Source organism: Anarrhichthys ocellatus, unplaced genomic scaffold (assembly GCF_004355925.1).
Source record: "Anarrhichthys ocellatus isolate YVR2014 unplaced genomic scaffold, GSC_Weel_1.0 scaffold69, whole genome shotgun sequence".
NCBI lineage: Eukaryota > Metazoa > Chordata > Actinopteri > Perciformes > Anarhichadidae > Anarrhichthys > Anarrhichthys ocellatus.
Genome location: NW_022280099.1, coordinates 1042167 through 1060123, shown reverse-complemented (window position 1 = coordinate 1060123; position 17957 = coordinate 1042167). Strand labels below are relative to the sequence as shown.

The 17957-nt window shown below is 37.3% G+C and overlaps 2 protein-coding genes across 5 annotated transcripts; one reads left to right on the top strand and one right to left on the bottom strand.

Annotated features, from left to right (window-relative positions):
- Nucleotides 1-4161: 4161 nt before the first annotated feature.
- LOC116397584 (phospholipase B1, membrane-associated) lies at nt 4162-12643 on the bottom strand. Of its 4 annotated transcripts, none has more exons than XM_031873133.1 (16): nt 12497-12643; nt 12377-12411; nt 10566-10656; nt 10202-10260; nt 9647-9714; nt 8935-8978; nt 8502-8622; nt 7934-7985; nt 7768-7848; nt 7013-7078; nt 6446-6537; nt 5822-5903; nt 5607-5708; nt 5435-5530; nt 4537-4608; nt 4162-4443 (listed from the first exon to the last, which is right to left on the bottom strand). In XM_031873133.1, exons 1-16 carry the CDS (start codon nt 12552-12554, stop codon nt 4336-4338), a joined length of 1227 nt encoding a protein of 408 aa, XP_031728993.1. In that variant the 5' UTR covers nt 12555-12643; the 3' UTR covers nt 4162-4335. The 4 variants fall into 4 exon arrangements, with proteins under 4 accessions (XP_031728993.1, XP_031728994.1, XP_031728996.1 ...); XM_031873136.1 differs by having other exon boundaries at nt 4355-4443; nt 5435-5496; XM_031873134.1 differs by lacking the exon at nt 5435-5530.
- A 1556-nt stretch (nt 12644-14199) lies between these two features.
- On the top strand, nt 14200-17392 carry LOC116397597 (dr1-associated corepressor). Its single transcript, XM_031873166.1, has 6 exons — nt 14200-14241; nt 14940-15012; nt 15811-15904; nt 16371-16487; nt 16944-17043; nt 17366-17392. Exons 1-6 carry the CDS (start codon nt 14200-14202, stop codon nt 17390-17392), a joined length of 453 nt encoding a protein of 150 aa, XP_031729026.1.
- Nucleotides 17393-17957: the final 565 nt, after the last annotated feature.

The window sequence follows — 17957 nt, the reverse complement described above, 5'->3', positions numbered from 1 at the left end:
AGATATATAGATATATATATATATATATAGAGATATATATAGAGATATATATAGAGATATATATATAGAGATATAGATATAGAGAGATATATAGATATCTATAGAGAGAGATATAGAGAGAGATATAGAGAGAGATATAGAGAGAGAGGGAGAGAGAGAGAGAGAGAGAGAGAGAGATAGATAGATAGATAGATAGATAGATAGATAGATAGATAGATATATATATATATAGAGTTTACCTCAATAACGGCCTCTGCCTCGACACAACGGGGCATTTTTCATGAATACGAATATTAAACGGATATTAAACTTATCAACTAATTAAGTTGAGCAAAACAGGTTGAGTTGCACCTAAATTTATACTTCTATCAACTGGGACGCTCTCTGAGCCGGCAGACGCCCGTCGTACAGCTCCTCTTGTAAAACGATGCCGGTGCTCTCGTCAGAGTCTAATATAGCTCCACTGTGGACACCCCGAGCTCGGACACACACTCACCAACAGTTTAACAAAGCTAGGTCACATGTTCACACTAGAATGAAGCAGTAGTCTAAATCAATACATTCTTACGTGTGAAGTGAGGAGTTGTTTCTTTCAGCTGTTAAACTGGCGCTGAACTGATCAGCTGATTGATCAATTAGCTGATCAGATAGTTGTCTTATTCTACGCATGTCTGGGTGCTTTTAAATGTGTATTATTTGTTTTAACAAACAATTTGTCACTTTTTTTTTTTTTTTTACAGATAATGTTTCTATAAATATAGACAGAAAATTAATCAAATATTAAAGGGGTGCTGCATCTGAAAAATAAACTTCCATTAAGTTCAAAGGGACTTTTTGAAAGTGATTTCAAAATAAGTGAAAAGGTTAATACTGGAAAAACACTGTATCCTACATCTCCCATAATGCAACAGTGTCTTCCATTACACCCTCCATGCCTGATAAACATTCACCTCTTTCAAACGCAGTGTTTTAGTTATTTCTTCTACTTCGTGTTTCCTTCTAAACGACGTTCAGAGTTGAAGGCAAAAGACACTTTACGTAGAAAGTCGTCATTAATTGTGCATATGACAATAAAAGCTTCTTAAATGTGAGTGTTTTCTGTTTTATATCCTGGTGAAGTGAATATATTTGGTTAGAAGCGATTAGAAGACGTCGCCTCAGTCTCTGAGGAAATTACAAAAATGCTCTTTTACTGGTTTCAACTGAGAATTTTCTTTGTTTTATATTAAACCGTTTTATACATTTAGTTCTCTTTGACTCGTGGTCTGATGACGTCACATTGGGCTTTATTTTTGTCTCTATTTTGTGATATTTATACCTAGAAATTAATCAGCTGTTGCAGCCATAATTAACAATTTATATATCAATTGTTAACGCCATTTAAAAAGCAAAAATGGCAAAACATTGAGGCTCATTTATCACTATTTTCTGTCATTTAACAAATCCAACAACTATTGAGTGTATGTAAAGCACTCTGCTTACATAATGTTTATTATCATCATTCCCGATTAAAGTAATAGTGACTTGGTGTTCTGTATTACATTCGTCTGTAGCATATTTGGGCTCTGTGCACTTCTAAGGGCCCCATTTCCAACAATTAATGATTAACTCATTCCTCACAAATACACTAATTAGATTCCTCCAAAGTAAACAGAATAGTTTACAACCCCAGCCTACTGTACGTCGTCCAGCTGTCCGGCCACCTCGTTCACACACTTTCACCGGTGACACTGGAGAGCAGGAGGCTGGTGGGAGGACCTGCAGGAAGCCCGGCCATTGGACATGCAAAACGTGTCTCTACAGCAGCAGCTAGCCTCGGCTGTCTTAGCTTATTCACGTTTTTAAACACCAACACAGCACCAACACGAGGCCGATTAAGCTTCTCGGATTGTTCTCCGCCTCCCCACGTGCTGCATTTAACCAAAAATGCGGGTGAAGCAGCGCGAGGAGCTGGATGGTGTGTAGAAGTTACAGGTAGAAAAGAAAGTAGCAATCAACACGTGGTGCACGTGGAGCAATCCGAGCACAGGTGGGGGATGGTGCATACATGACGACCATCAACACCTCTTGACATTCAAGTTTGAAAAACACGCTTCATTCAAACCCTTAAAAATAGCACAGATGAGGAATGTTGGGACATTAAACGTGGATTTCTTGTGCAGAGAAGCTGTCAAAATGTTGCAAACAAGGAGCTCAAGGACGGCTTATAATGGGTGTCACAATTTAGGCAATTCAATTGATTTAAATTGAACTCACCTTTCTCTGGAGGGCCGGTGTTGTTGATGTGGTTGACCGGCACCCTGCCCGTTGTCCTCTTAGTCCACGGGTTGACTTTGGGCGGAGGAGCCTCGACAACTTTCCTCTTCACCGCCTCGACCGCAGAGTCAGCAGCGTTGCTGCTTTGGTCGTTTTCTTTGTCGTTTTGTTTGCATTTCTTGTGCGAGTCCGTCTCGGAGGAGCCGAGGCCGTCCGCTAGCTGCTTGTTGTTGTCAGAGGAGCCCTTCTGTAGCGGCTTCTCTTCTTCTGGCTCCGGAGGCCCCTCGGACTTGTTGTGGTTCTTCTTCTTCTGCTGCTGCTCCTCCGCTCCTGTCAAACCCGAGGAGGCAACAACAACCTGGCTACACTCGACCTCCGTGGACATCCTGCTAGTTTCCTAACAGCAAGCGGTGTTAAATCCAGTGTGAATAGTTGGTCCTCGAGCTATTATCCCGGAGAAAAAAAAAGTCGCGAAAAGGTCGTGGGTAAACAACTTTTTTTTGGGCTGGACCTCCTCGCTAAAGCCAGCTAGCCAAGTAGCTTCTGGAGCTAACTGTTAGCTTAGCTAGCGACCATGCAGAAGATCGACGAGCTTAAATGTTGTTGTTTCCGCACGAATCGACTGTTTCATATCAACAAGTAGTTACCGCAGAGTCTGTAGTAAACGACACAGAGCTTGGCTGGTTCACCTGCGACTTTTATGTAACTTTTCCCCCAAAAAAACAAACTAATACAGCGACCTCCTTGCTGTCTGTGTCTCTGGTTTCAACTCCACGCTACCGGGCTAAAGAGCTCGTGTAGCCAGCTGCTGGTCTGCCTGTAAACAGTGACTCTGCTGTCCCCGGCGGCCATTTGGCGGTACTACAACACATGTATTTATACTACATTTAACTTAAACAGTTCTTGTTAGAAGTATTCAAATGAAATAAAAGTAGCAATACCTCAGAGTAAAAATACTGTTAGAAGTACAAGTCCCGCATTCAAAATATTAGTTAAGTAATAGGACAGAGTTCCAGTAAATGTAATTTAAGTAACAAAAGTAAAAGTACTCATGAGGCAGTAGTGGAAGAGGTAAGTTCTCAGATATTTTATTTAAGTATCAACTCTCATTTCATCTCTGACAGAAATATAAGTACAGCAAGAAACTGTTGGTTATTGTATTTTATTCATATATTTTTTACCTTTAATGTGGAGGAATATCTTTTAATTGCGTTGTCGTCTTATCAACCAAAAATAATGTCGTTAAAAGCCACTGCAGTAAAATAAATCATAATAATAAATATAAAGAGATCAGTTATTTGTTAACCATTTTTACTGATTATGTTTTACTGAGTTACAGCTTCAGCTAATGTTGTATTAGTGGGTTATCTGATTACTGGGTGATCTAACTCAACAGCTACATTTCAGTTTGGAGTTTATTTGCAAACCAAACCACCGAGTATTCAAATCACAAGTTTATCACAGAGCGGTTATCTCAGTGAGGAACGATAGAAGAACACTGTCACGACAGAATGACACGAAATCAGTGCTTCATATTTGTCTTTTTGCGCTCGGTGACATGATAAAGTCTGTTTATGTGTGTTTTCCAAAAAAAGCCAGTATAGATGACTGTTGGTTACATATCTACAAAGAATAAATGACTTAAGTGCTTCCAGACTGTGTGAAGACAAGCTGCTGGTGAACAGGACGATTTAGTTGAGATTATAAACAAAACGGTAAAAAGTTTTCATTCAAGTTTTTAAGTTTGGCAGCGAGGATAATGTGTTTATTTTGCTTGGTTGATATATTCATATTTTCAGCAAATGTCCAGACACCTTTTTAATATATCTATATTTAATATATCTATATTTAATATATCTAATCACAGAAGAGGAAACACCACCAATGCACAAACAAAATACAGTATATTGGTCAAGGTTTTAATAAAAAATAAATCCATTGAAGATGCGAACTGTCGCCTGAAGCGTTTTAAACTGACAAAATCTTTCACACAAAAGAAGTCATAGTGGGACTGGAGGCTCCGGTGGGAATCAAACCCTCAACTCCAGGCAGCGCTGGTGCCTTGCTCAGCCTGTTGGACTACAGAGAGTTAAACACAGAGAGCAGAGACATCAGCGGCACAGAGAAACGTTTCAGCGTCGCTGCAGACGACTCCACTCGGGGTCGGGTGTAGATGTAAGGATGCTCCTGGAGAACATGAGAACATATATATATATATACATTATGGTAATGTTATTAACAACAAACACAAACATGAAGATCTCCAGCAGGAAGCTGTACCTTTGATGGACAGAGGAGTTTTACCGGCTCTGAAAATGTCTCGATCACCTCTTTCTCTCCGACCGGCTGGAACTGAAGAAGAAGTTTAATTCTGACTTTATGTAGAATCTGATGCATCAACACTGAATATTAAGTCACTTTTTATCAAACGTATTGATACAAATATCAATGAAATTATATGTAGATTATAACATCAGCCACATTGGTTTTATTCTTTATACTCCAGAGCTGATTCTTGCTTAAAGTTCTATTCAAGGGTGCGTTTGCTCAGTACAATCCATGTGAAACATCAAGCAATTTAAGTATTTTATCTGTTGTAAAGCCACGTTTAAAGAAGTCTTCAATGTACTCACAATCCATGTATCAAATGTAGGGAAACCTATGAAGAGCTGCTTCTATGACTCATCATTTATACTTTCTATAACATCTGGTCAGTGTTATGGTTACAGATGGATGCACCAAAAGTGTTGGTGCATTTATTTATTTTATTTTTTTTTATTGCTGGTGGAAAAAAAGTAAAAAATATTTAAAAAAATAATCTTTTTTTTTCTTTCTTTTTTTTCGCCAGCAAAAACAATAAATCTTTTTTTTTTTTTTTTTGGTAGATTTTTTTAGTTACCTTTTTTTTTTTTTTGCTGGCGGAAATGGATTTCCATAGTTTTCTGTGTTTTTATGTGGTAAAATGTTTTAATGTTGTAAAAGAGATTAGAAATCTCGATGGGATTATCTTGGATAAATAAAATAAATAAAATAAAATAAATTAAATTAAAAAAATAACATTAAAAAAATAAATAAATTTCATTTCATTTCATTTATCTTATCTATATTTAGGGTGAGCCCACAAGGAATCACATCCAAACCAAACTTTTAGCTAATTAAACATAATAATAAAATCCACCATGTTGTTCCACAGTCCCTTTGCCAGCTCCTCGTGTCCCTTAACAGTGAAGTGGAAACAATCTGCGGTGAAGAAGCTCAAGTCAATCGCCCCGTCCTGGAGCACAAAATAAAATCACTAATAAAATAATGATTGATAAGTAATGAAAACCGGTTGACAGCGTGAGACTTACAGGAAGTTGTGGCAGTTCTGCCTTCTCTAAATAAGGTTGCAGAACAACAGCAAAGTCCTTTTTGAAGAAGCGCTCTCCGTGCAGAAGCTTCTCTAATCTCCTCTGCAACAACAAGGAGAGGTACGATGTTTTACAGCCTGACAGCACGACGTCCTCGTCACGTCTGTTGTGGGTTGAGCCGTGAATAGACAGTCTAATTATCTTCATTCACTCACCTGGAATTCAGTGTTAATCTCAACCAGCTCCTTCAGCTCGCTGGAGTTTTCTTCAGGTTGAACGAGACACGAGCAGAAACTCCTGTGAGCAGATTATCAAACTATTGGATGATCAGGTTATCAAACTAACAGATCAGTTATGATTGGTCATCCTCAGATCATATAATTAAGAATCAGTTTTGAGATTTGGGATTATGTCTAAAATGTATTTTAATACTTGCAGGATTTTTGCTTGTAGTGGAGTATTTTCACAATACTTAAGTAAAGGATCTGAATACTTCCTCCACCAATAGATATACATACTGTCGATGTGTAAACTTCCTTATATTGTTTTTTAACACGCGTCTCTGTTCCATCGCTCAAGCAGTCAATGTTAAACATATTTTCACCATTGTTAGATTAAGAGTGCTGAAAAAGATTATTCCCATTTCAGGAAGTTAATACATTAAATAAAAAAGTTCAGTTTGACAATACTAAATGTTGCTATAATTATTATCAACTGTTGATTTAAAGACTGTTAGTTACGTTCCACCACTATCTTTCAACATAATTCGGTGGTAATATTTCGCTCCTGCAGTTTCATTTGAGAGGTTTTAGATTAAGAGTTAAAAATGTGCAGGTAACTTTTGTAGCTGACATCCCAGAGTCGGCCTCTGAACGTCTCTGAGAGGCTTCATGGAGAGAATCTGCACCACGTTCACGATGGTCCTGGGGATCTGAAACCAGAGGATCACGTTCATCAACTGAAACCACTTCTCCAGACTAAAGAGTGTATTTTTATTAAATGTCTGGACCTCTTCTTTCTCATACTTCATGGTTTCAGTGTGAAAGTGGAGTGGAGGACAAACAAAAGGGGAGGCGAGCATTTCACATGAAGAAACTGTTCCACAATACATTCACAACTTAGGAAACACAGTTCACAGACAGCATTACATCTTTAAGAGTGTTTCTAATCAATGAAACTGTCTGCATAGTCTCTCAGCGGTGTAAGTTGAACCCTGCCTTTGTTTTTCTATTTTTAGCACCGGGCCTGTAGGGACGGCGATGTCGGTCCAGACTGAAATATCTTCACTTGATTTTTCGTAAATCTCTTAAAACCTGATAACTTTATGTAGGTTGACACACTCTGTTTCCTGGTGTGTAAAGAGGCCGCCAGACTATTACATCTAGTTTTGACTTTCAGCATCTTACCTCCTTCATCATCGTGTCCAGAGCTTCGGTCATGTAGTGAATGAAGTTGTCGGGAGAGAACAGAGTCTGTGGGAGAGAAGACGAGGATGTTCAGTGTTTCGTTGTGTTTTTTGTCAGCAGTATTTCGGAAAAAACACTCGTCCGATTATCATGAAACTTGGTGTAAGGGTGTAACCTCGGCCAAGGAAGAACCAATTCAGAATCCTCCAGAATACTGGAGTGGATCAGAATCTTAGGGCAGATACACAAATTATTTTTCTCTGGCAGAGGTCTGTGCTGTCTGAGTGCTCTTCTAGTCAGGAACCTATGGTTTTTGTTAAGATTATAATTATTCTTTTGTACGAATCACATCTTTATGGAGCCTTGGATGTTCAAAAACCCACGGAAATTCAGCACTAAGTTGCAAAATTGGCCCAAAGGATCCTTTGATGTTCGTGAAATTTGGCGGGATCATTGCTCTCATCTTTAAGAACCTGTGTCTTTTAGCCCGACAGGAAGTTTTAATTTGACCAACACGTGTTTTGAGGAGCCGGTACGAATCACGCAGCGGATAGACTTATTTCGTGGAGGCCTGTGCTCTTTGTGTGCTTTTCCAGTTTAGCAGAAAATGTACCAAATGTAAAGAGTTCAATTTAAAAGGTTGAATAGACCTGTAACCACACCCACCAGTGACGTCACGGTGAACCGACGCGCCCACACACACTATACTTTAAATCAAACACGAGTGCAGACTTTTCAGAAAGCGAATCTCTCACTTTGTCTTTACAGTAGTCACAGATGTCGTTCATGCCGATCAGCATCGTCACCACCTTCCAGTCCTCCTCGAAGCTCAGACCCTGAAAGAGAAGACTTGTTTTCTGAACGTCGCACCAAGAAGAGAAATGAAGAATATATATTAAAGAGCAGAGAGACGAGACTCACTGGATAAGACTTGAACGTGTCGATCATGTGTCGTATCTGATCGGAGACGTTTCTGCAGGAGAACACACAGACTGTTGAGTCACCATGTTATCCATGAAACATTATCAAATCATTTACAACCGTAGTTATTTTGATCTTTGACCTCAAAGAAAAACATCTTGAAGACACTCTTGACGTTTCCGACAGTTGCATGATGAAAATTATGTTTTTATTATATATTTTATTTTATTATTTAGTTATTTATTAATCTTGTGTACGCTGTCTGCGTATGCTATCATTTTGTTATTTTCTTCTATTCTTATGTTACTTTTAACATTATTATATATAAAGTATATTGTATCCTGTATATTCTCCCCTCTGGTGATCAATAAAGACTTTATTGTACAGTCTGACATTACACTCCATTATTTCGTTATTTAACTTTTCCAAAGATTCTCCTAAATGTTTGAAACTCCACACAGCTCACATTGAGTTTTCAACAAACCAACAGAAGAGACAAACACTGAATTGAGTCATGATCAAATCCAAAGAAGAAATAAACGGATCCTACAGAGTGTGAGTGACTCACAGCGTGTTGTGGCCGGTGACAGCGAAGTTGAAGCCGGTCTCGTTGACGGTCGTTGGCTGACCGTGGAAGGTCCTCGCGGGGGATGGACCCAGCAGTCTGGGACTGAAGAGTCTGAAAATATCTGGACAGCGAAACGTTTTAAAGTTTAAGAAAGGATCCTGAGATCATGACAATACCTCTTTTTATACCAAAACAGAATGCTTTATAAAGACACAGATTGTTTTGGTACAAAGAAGCCAAGTCATCCTGGAATGAAGGGTTTTTAGTTTTACAAACATCTTTTGGAGAAATAATCTCAATCTCTGCAGGAGAAGTTATCCCACAAAACTAAATGATAGCGTAGGTCGGCTATTTTAATTTGCTAAACCAGACGTCTGTGGTCTTTAGCTTTTACACATTGAAGTTATGATATTGTGACTATAAATTAACTTACTTGCCAGTGTGATGACATTTTGATAGGTTCCATATCCTCCGATGCTGAACTCAGAAGAAGGGAGAGAGACAGTGTTTGATGAATGAAGTCAGACCAACATGCACAAATCATCACAATACTTACAATGAGACTGGCTACATGATATCAAAGCTAAGGCAGGGTTGGTATTCTTGAGAAACTAGCAAGAGTAAGCTAGACCTTTAAAAGTCTCCAACATCGTATCAGCTCAGTGTTGACCAACAATGAAAGCAGCATTAGCTCCAAAAGTTGCTAAATCTAGCGAGAAAGTCCGACAGCCCGTTCCTTCAGGCCTCCCTCATAAGCCACACCCCCAAATAAAAAGCAAAAATCAACTGAAATTGTTTCCGACAATAAAAACAGAGAAACACAGCTCCGCTTTTTATTTAGAAAAAAAATAGTATTTCTGTTTTTTCCCTCAGTTTTTGGCTTAAACCAAAAAAATAAACTATAAAAATGTAGACAGACCCATAAAGAAAGTAAATAACACACATAAGGCCGGTCGCCCATTTTCAACAAAAACATAAAATATGTTTTTGAAGAGGATTACTAACCCGTCCTTTAAATGAAGTAACTGAATTATGCTAAAACAATTAGCAGCTTTCAGGCTACCGATGGGTATAAATCCTCTCAGACTGTTCTTGATTGGTTCCAAAATAAAACAAGATTATCTCAAATGGAGGCGATGATTTACCTCCAGGACACTTGGCGAAATTCAAAAGGTATCGACAGAATCGTGGAACCGTTGGCACCAATAGCTGTCTGCAAATAAAAACACATACAGACAATATTCTTCATGAGGAGAAACACTGTCATGACATTAAATCTAATGTTTCATTACTTTTTAAATTATTTTTATGGGTTACATTAAGGAGTAAATTGTTCTTTATTGTGTTGTTATTGTTTCTGGTGGTTTCCTTCTTAAAGGAACAGTGTGCAGCATTTAGATGAATATATTATTATGTTTTCTTTCGTGTATAGTCACCTAAAAATAAGAACATTTGTGCTTTTGTTACCTGAGAATGAACGTTTCTACGTTTTCAGTAAAAGTTAAGTATGAATACTAAAACATGAACCTGCTGCTCTTTAAGTCATTTAAGTTTACTTTAGCATGAAATGGATTCCACTATAAACTGTAATGATTTACATAATAACATAAACGTTTACAGTTCATTGTCATATTAAAGATAAATACATTTGTTACAATTTCTATTTCTAGAATTTTGTGCAGAAAGAAAACTTCTGTCACCGTTAAAGAGTCTCCCAGCGCGGCGATGACTTTCACGTCTGCAGCTTTCACAAACTCAACTGGAACAGAAGACAAACAAACACAAGAAATAGAGCTATTATATAGTAATATTATAAGCACACACACAGTGTTATTCAGGCAGAATATCTAATTTAAACTAACCCATTACATTTCCCAAGGATTAAAGATTAAAATAAACTTCTTCTGTTCCCTCACAAAAACAGTATTTAAGACCAAACCTTTCCAAATCTTAACCTATAATAATATACAGTCTTATTTATTTATGGTGCAGTAAGAAGCACCATATCTGCTGGTGAAACGAGGAAGAACAGAAGCTGGTTGAAGCTAGTGAAGGGACATTCACCTGAGGTTGGGACGGTGGGAGAGGGACTCATATCCGGACAAAGGAACGAAGGATGCAGACGCCGCCGGAGAAAGTCTGTTCCTAGAACATCCTGCAGGAAAAGAATCACACGACACATTCTCACGGTTTATGTGTTTAAAGTTTAGGAGTTCTAACTCGAGGGTTCCCTCATGGACCTTTCCCAGGAACGAGGAACCTTTTGAGGAACCTTTTGAGGAACCTTTTGAGGAATTGAGTTGTTTTAAAGTACACTTGTGGTTGTTTTGAGGATGAAATCTGTCTTCGTGATTGTATTGGAAATTATATTTGTGATTTTATAACCACATTTCTGTGTAATTCAGATTTCGTGGCTAGGTCTGTCCGATGTGGTTTATTATTGTTATGTCTGTATCTCGTCGTTATCGCTGCCTATGTCCACCATGACACATGTTTAATCTCAATGAGGGTTTCCTGGTCCAAGACTTTCGTTGCTCACACAGAAAAACATCCACGTCAAGTCTTTCCTGACATTACACAACCATTCTTGATAGGAAGGGGTAATGCTAGACATAATGCTCTGCTTGAACTCCTGATGAATAATGCACCACGTGTACTGGCCTAAGTGCTAACTCTGGCCCAACACCGGTCCGAGTGCCGCACACTCAGCCTGAACCTGAACCCCCCAAAAGTTGCAGTAGCTAAATCTGGCAGCCATGTGTTGTAAAGAGTCCAGACCACAGCTGACTGGACACTAGTGATCCGCTCGCTCGCTCTGCGACCTCTTTGGTCCTTTATGTGGGACTGTTGCTGCTTTTGTTCCCACTAAACCACAGAGGAAGACTTCCTGACACAGAGCTCGGGAAATAAATACAACAAAAACTGAAATATTTAATGCAGAATCAAGCTCTTGCTTCCCCAAAACAACCAAAAACGCAGGAAGATTTATGGGTTGAGGTGTGAAAGTGGTTAAAATCAATCTTCTTTTAGCATTAGCAGCTATTAAAACCAAACCTGCTCAATGTTAACAGTTATATATTGTGAGCATTCTATTATATATCTCTAACTATATCTAAAGCTGTGTTGAATGTCTGCATCAGGCCTTTAAATGAATTACTTTACAAGACATGTTATCAAAGAATGAATTGATAAATAGGTATCACTATCATTAATAAATAGATAAACTTTAGTTAGTTATTTATTGTTGCACACATTATAACATTTCATGTAGTATACTGAGCATATTTCAGTGATTACCAAATGATTTGTAAACCTTTAAGTAAAGCTTGTTAAACATTCAGTAACACTTTGTAAATCGTTATTAATAGTTTTTTAAACCGTCAACAAAACATCTTGATGCAGATTGAAAACATTATTATACTGTTAAACGGTTAATAAGTACTTTGTAAAGCATCTATAACCCTTATTTAGATAGACAGTCAATACTTTATCAATAGTTAATAATTGTTTTGTAGTCCATGTTTATAGATGTTTTACAAACAATTCCTTTGTTCACAAATCATTTGGTAATCATTACAAAATACTTAATACAGCAAATAATAATAATAATGCAAAAATAAACTGTTTATAAATATATAAATAAAATGTAGCTATACATCATTTACTGGCTCATTTTATTTTTCAGGTTGGATATTTAATGAAAAAGTGTATTTAACGTATTTAGAGCGTATTTACAGCAGCAACAGGTTTAAAACCAGTGCTCCTTAAATAAAGAATAACTTGAACCATAAATACAGAACATGGGATGAAACCTGCACGAGAAGTTTAGAACAGAAAGAAACAGTAGAAAACAGTGTGGAATGTTTGAACGATACCTGGTTGAAATCTTCTTCTTCCTTTAATGTGAAGCCTGCAAGAGAGAAGAAACATTTTAAACACTGTAGAATAAAGGAGGTGTTTTTAGAAACTACTCGTTGAGATATTCTAAAGCTCACCGTCTGCATGACACGCAGCTAATAAACACACTACGATCAGCACACGTGTTGGTAACATGTTGTCGTCTGTCTCCCCAAAGGAAACACAAATGTAGAAATAAAAACAGGTTTGAAGCTTTATCGGTGTTTAAATAATCTCCATGAGGATTCTCATATCTTTGACCTTTGTAGTCATTCGTGCAACCAGAGCCTCTCAGTCATAAACTGTCGATAATTGATTCATAATTGCAGTCCATGTTGTCTTAATGGTCTTTAACTCTTCAGCCCAGAAGATTGTTTGAAGTTAAACACGACTTTGTACCTAGATAAATAAGAGTACATAGAGGAAAACACCAAGTTAAGAGTACATCATGTTCATGTACACTTTAATTAGTAGTTTCTAATTAGAAATTAAAGAAAAAAGCAATATGAAGAGCTTTGTTATTTGACAAAACATACACTCAACGTATCTCACTCCATCTGCTGATGAAGATTGTTAAACCTGCAGAAAAGCTGATCAGTGGAGCTTGAATTAACTTTATTTTTGGCAAACAACAAAGCAGTTCATTCAGTTCCTTTCTTTGAAACATAAAGCGTATAACTAAGCGTATTTTGGTGTATTGGCTCATGTTCAGTCTCATCTGTCGTTGTGAAGTTATGATTGTCATAAATGCTCTTATGTGACAGGGGTCTTAAAATGTGTGTATGTGCTTTGATGTTTTGCTTTTTGTCTTGTTTTTTTTGTTTCTTTTATTTCTTTACATCAACAGAGAACAATCACATCGATCCCAAAGTTGACTGTTTCTCATAAATCACAATCAGGTTTATTGCCGAGTATGTTTTCACATCAGCTCGTTGTTGTGGTGCATTAGCGTCAATACAAACAAAGTAAAAGACCAAAACAAGTCAAGAAATAACATGAAATACATAGATTATAATAAATAAACGAAAACATACATATTCTTAAGTGCAATATAAGTGCAAAATTACTGAGATGTAAACACATAATTTTACATCGTCTGCAGACATGACGGATGCAAATGTTTTTATTCATGAAAGTAAGTAATTTATAGTATTTATGTGAAATAAATTGTAAGATATTCATCTTCAGACAACCAACAAAGAGCATCTTTGATCTCTAACCGTAAACTCAGCTGCTGTCAAATACTTGAGTTCATGTTCTGGAGAAGTTTTATGTCAGTTTACCTGAATTTGTGGGAAAAACTACATACTGTAAGTAAGGGAGAGGCCATTTATACCAGTAGAATCTTTGAACATGTACTTCACTTTTCTTATCACATCTTGTATCTAATGTTTCCACAGTTTGGGGCTTTTTTAGACATTTAAATGATAATAGTTTGAGACAAAAGTTAAAAGTGTAACTTTTGGAACTTATATATCTTACATAATCTTATAATCTTTATAACTCAAAGAGGATAACATTGAATGTGAAATACTAAAACAAATGCATTTATTTGTATTCCTTTGATATGATGAGTTTCAAACAATACATTTTATTATCATTTATCCTTTTAAATATAATGTGTTATTGTTTATTAGAAACTAGAAAGGGACACTGCGGGGGTCATGACGTCATTATTGGGGTCACGCGCTGGTTGACCTCAGGTGTGTGTTCCTGCTGAAGGTAAACAAATGGATTCAGCGGCGGTTTGCGGTAAAAACATGAACAATGTGACCGAACCGCGCGGATTAAAGCGAGTGAAATGTCCGGACATAAGAGAAGATATAATGTACGCTTCCCTCCCGTGAGTAGAAACTTTATTTTAGTGTAATTAAGCTGTTTAAAGTTAAAGAAAGGACTCGAGCTAACGGTTAGCGGCGTTCATGTAGCATCGGGTGACGGGAATGCACTTTACAGGTAAGATATATATATATATTCAGATCTGGTCTCGTTTGGACGAGACAAGATGACAAATTTAAACTGTTAAAAACATAAAAGTTGCACAAAATGAAGGATAATAAAGAGGTACAATAAAAAATAAAGAAATGATGAATGAGAATACATAGATCAGTTGTATAAAGGGCAGATTCATGGATGATTTATGAATCGTTTAATTGCAAATAACTGATGTGTTCTGTAACAAACTGCTGCATGTTGGTGCGTCTGTTTTGTTTCAGTTCTTCTTTGGTATTTTGAATCTTCTTTGATATGGATTTATTAAATGTAAACATAGATATGTGCACATATGGGTACAGTCATAGGTGTTAACTGCTACCGAATGAATGAATGAATGAATGACAAATGAACCATTTAATGAAACTATTGTCTGTGGTATATTTATAATCCATTAGAAATGTGAGCTCTGACTGCTTTACATGTTGCCTTCATGACTTCAGATCTAGGAGGCTCTGGTTTACGAGGAGCCTTTGAATGCAGCAGTGTAACTTCATGTGATGTCTCTTAAAGTTGTGAATTCCTAGATTTGTTTTGTTTTGTTCCCAGAGTCGCATTAAAAAGATCATGCAGAAGGACGCAGAGGTGGGGAGGATTGCTGTGGCGGTTCCTGTGATCATCTGTATCCTTTTTAAACTTTTACATTAATTAACTGTGTGTGTGTGTGTGTGTGTGTGTGTGTGTGTGTGTGTGTGTACTGCTGTATAAAGAACTACTCATCTCTCTGGAGGTGTTGCTGCTTTTGATTCATCTTTCATACATTTGTTGTTTTGCAGCAGTCCTCTCCCTCTCTGTTTCCCTCCAACTCCTCCCTAAGCATGCTGGGAGTTGTAGTCGCTCCTCTATGGCCTTGATCTAATTCTAACCTAAATGTACCACACAGCACGTGACACATTTTCAGTACCAGTGGTGGAATGTAACTAAGTATATCTACTCAAGTACTGTACTTAAGTACAATATGAGGTACTTTACGTGAGTATTTCCATTTCATGCTACTTTCTACTTCTACTCCACAACATTTATTTCATTCTAAAATGAGTCGTTCTGCATAGTGAGTATTCTTACTCTTTTGTACTTTTAGTATATTTTGATGCTAGTACTTTTCTACTTTGAATGCAGGACTTTTACTGCATTACCATTGTTGAACAGACCAAATCAAAAGTTGTTCTGGAAGTTGGTGCAGTTTTTTTCATTTTAATTCACTGCTACTTTTAAATGAGGCATTAATTGACAAAAGAAGTTAATAATTCAATAAGATATTCCCCCAAAGAGAATCCCTGCAGGTGATACAATCTGTTTTGTGCTGTAGTCCTGGAGGGAACCGTCACATATAGATGGAAGACAGCGACTTTACTTCCACTTGTATCGCCTCTAAGCAGACGTGTAGAGATGTGTTGATGTCCTGAACTGCAGCGATCAGCTCGAGCTCTGGAAATGTTCCTGAAGTCTCTGCTCACCAAAACCTGTCTGATAACTCAGTCGAAGCGCAGCGCCGTCGTGTCCGTCGCTCACATGTGAGTACAAGCTTCTGCTCAGACGTGTGGAAGTCGATATGAAGTCGTTAATTATCTTTAAATCCGACTGATATCGTTCAGTAAATAGCAGTGAAGAAGAAATAAGGACTAATCCAGCTGTGATGCGTTCACTGCCTGTATGACAAACTAAAATTGTACAACATGCACTTTCATCTTCATAGTATCCTGATTTTGAAATTGGTATTCTAGAAATCAAAGAAAAGATACAGATGAACATCAATGGAACGGCGACAAATGACTTTCTAAAGATTTAATTTGTCTTTCATCTTCCACAGTTTAATTTTAAACACAACAATTAAACAAATTTAGACTCCTTATCGTTACTTTCAGCGTGAACGTGATGTAGTAGAATGTGATGCCTTAAGTCATGTTTATATTTATGAAATGTTTTGCTGTGTGTATTTGAAGGGAGGACAATGAAAGAATACTTCATATTTGTGTGTAGGAAGCAGTGCATCGAGTTTGAGAAGCTCTTCCACTTCCTCAGAGACCTGGTAGAGCGAGCTTCGTCTTCGGCCGGCCAGAAGGACGACAGAGGGATGAGCATGTGGCCGACGTTCAGGTAGAAACATGTCTCATCAGCTGTGATCATTTACAGCCTGTGTTAGTCTATCATCTTCTCAGAGAACAGCCGTTTATTGGCACTTTTAGATGCATTTAAGATGAGTTACATTAAAATATTATGAGAGTGAGGTTATGTTTTGTTTTAAATGCTGGATATTGCAATGACACAAGTATCTCAGTGTAGTCTTCACAGTAAATCTATATCAGGGCTCTACGTGTTTGTTACTCAATCAGTCAAATAACCATTTGAATCAAATCTAAATTAGTTTCTTTAAATTGCTTGTTTTGTTCGACCAACAGTCCAAAACCAAGAAAGAATTATTCTCATATGTGACAACAAAAAACAACAAATGTGGAATGTTTTGCATGAAACAATATTAGTTTTCTGTTGTCTGATTATCCGGTTAGCTGACTCATCGTTTCTAATCTTTATTTTACATGATGTTCTTTTCAGGTCTAAACGACGCGACATGTCTGTTAAAAAAGCTGCTGAAGTGGCAGAAATCGCACCTCGACGGAGCCGCGACTCACTGGACAACGACTCCAGCTCCGGTGTACGTATCAATGAAAACACATTAGATAGGAAAAGGTTGGATGGTTTTGCTCAGAGGCACTCAGGCAGCAGTTTGTGTTGGTAGTTGAACTCTCAACCAACAAGACCAAAAGGCTTTAAATGTTAATAGCGACCCCTTGAGGCTTTAATGGTCATCAGACTCCAGCTCTACTCTTCTCTTATTAACATGTAGTTTGTTTCTTATGTGGAATAAAATAGTTTATTCGTTTCCTAAGCTGAGGAAAGAGGAGACGACAAGAAGTCATTCAGAAATATGTTCAATTATTACGAGTTTGTTAAGCTCATTGCTTTGTTTCTTCCAGGAGTCGGAGCTCTTCATCTGCTTGTGAGCGACTAACCAGAGGAACTCGCATCATTTCACTTGAGTTTAAACGTTTATCTTTATTTAAACTTTGCGGGTTAACGTGAGGATATTAACTATTATTATTAGGTTATGTAATACTTTAGACCTCTGGCTGCTTTTGTTTTATTTGGTGAGATATAGTTTAGAAGCCCTTTTTGTTTGTAGCAGATTTGTTCAAAGTAAACTGCACTGTAAGTTTACACTAAAGTATAATGAACTTAAATGATGTGATTGAACTGCCAATTAGTTCATTTGTTCAGGCAATTTGCTTTAAAGCATTCTTTGAGCATTGATATGAAACTATGCTCTGGTCAGATTACGGTTCAGTTCCAATAACAGATTATTATAATAAGAGTTTTTCATACAATTTTATGCTGCAGCCTTTAAAACTAAACTAAGTGCTTGTTTTGCTAAATATTTGCCTGATTGGCTTGTTTAGAGCGTTTAATATTTAAAGCACTTGTAAATGAACGTTTTAAAGACGGTAAACCTTTGCATATGAAATGTAATCAAACTGTAAATAAATAGTTTCAACATCTGTGATTTAATGT

Coding starts and splice junctions, on each gene's coding strand:
- LOC116397584 (XM_031873133.1), bottom strand. CDS start 12,554: ATGTTACCAACACGTGTGCTGATCGTAGTGTGTTTATTAGCTGCGTGT. Junction 7,986..8,501: donor GTCACCGGCCACAACACGCT/GTGAGTCACTCA, acceptor GTTCTCCTGCAG/AAACGTCTCCGATCAGATAC. Junction 5,531..5,606: donor CAGAACTGCCACAACTTCCT/GTAAGTCTCACG, acceptor TTTGTGCTCCAG/GACGGGGCGATTGACTTGAG.
- LOC116397597 (XM_031873166.1), top strand. CDS start 14,200: ATGTCCGGACATAAGAGAAGATATAATGTACGCTTCCCTCCC. Junction 16,488..16,943: donor AGCATGTGGCCGACGTTCAG/GTAGAAACATGT, acceptor TGTTCTTTTCAG/GTCTAAACGACGCGACATGT. Junction 17,044..17,365: donor ACAACGACTCCAGCTCCGGT/GTACGTATCAAT, acceptor TGTTTCTTCCAG/GAGTCGGAGCTCTTCATCTG.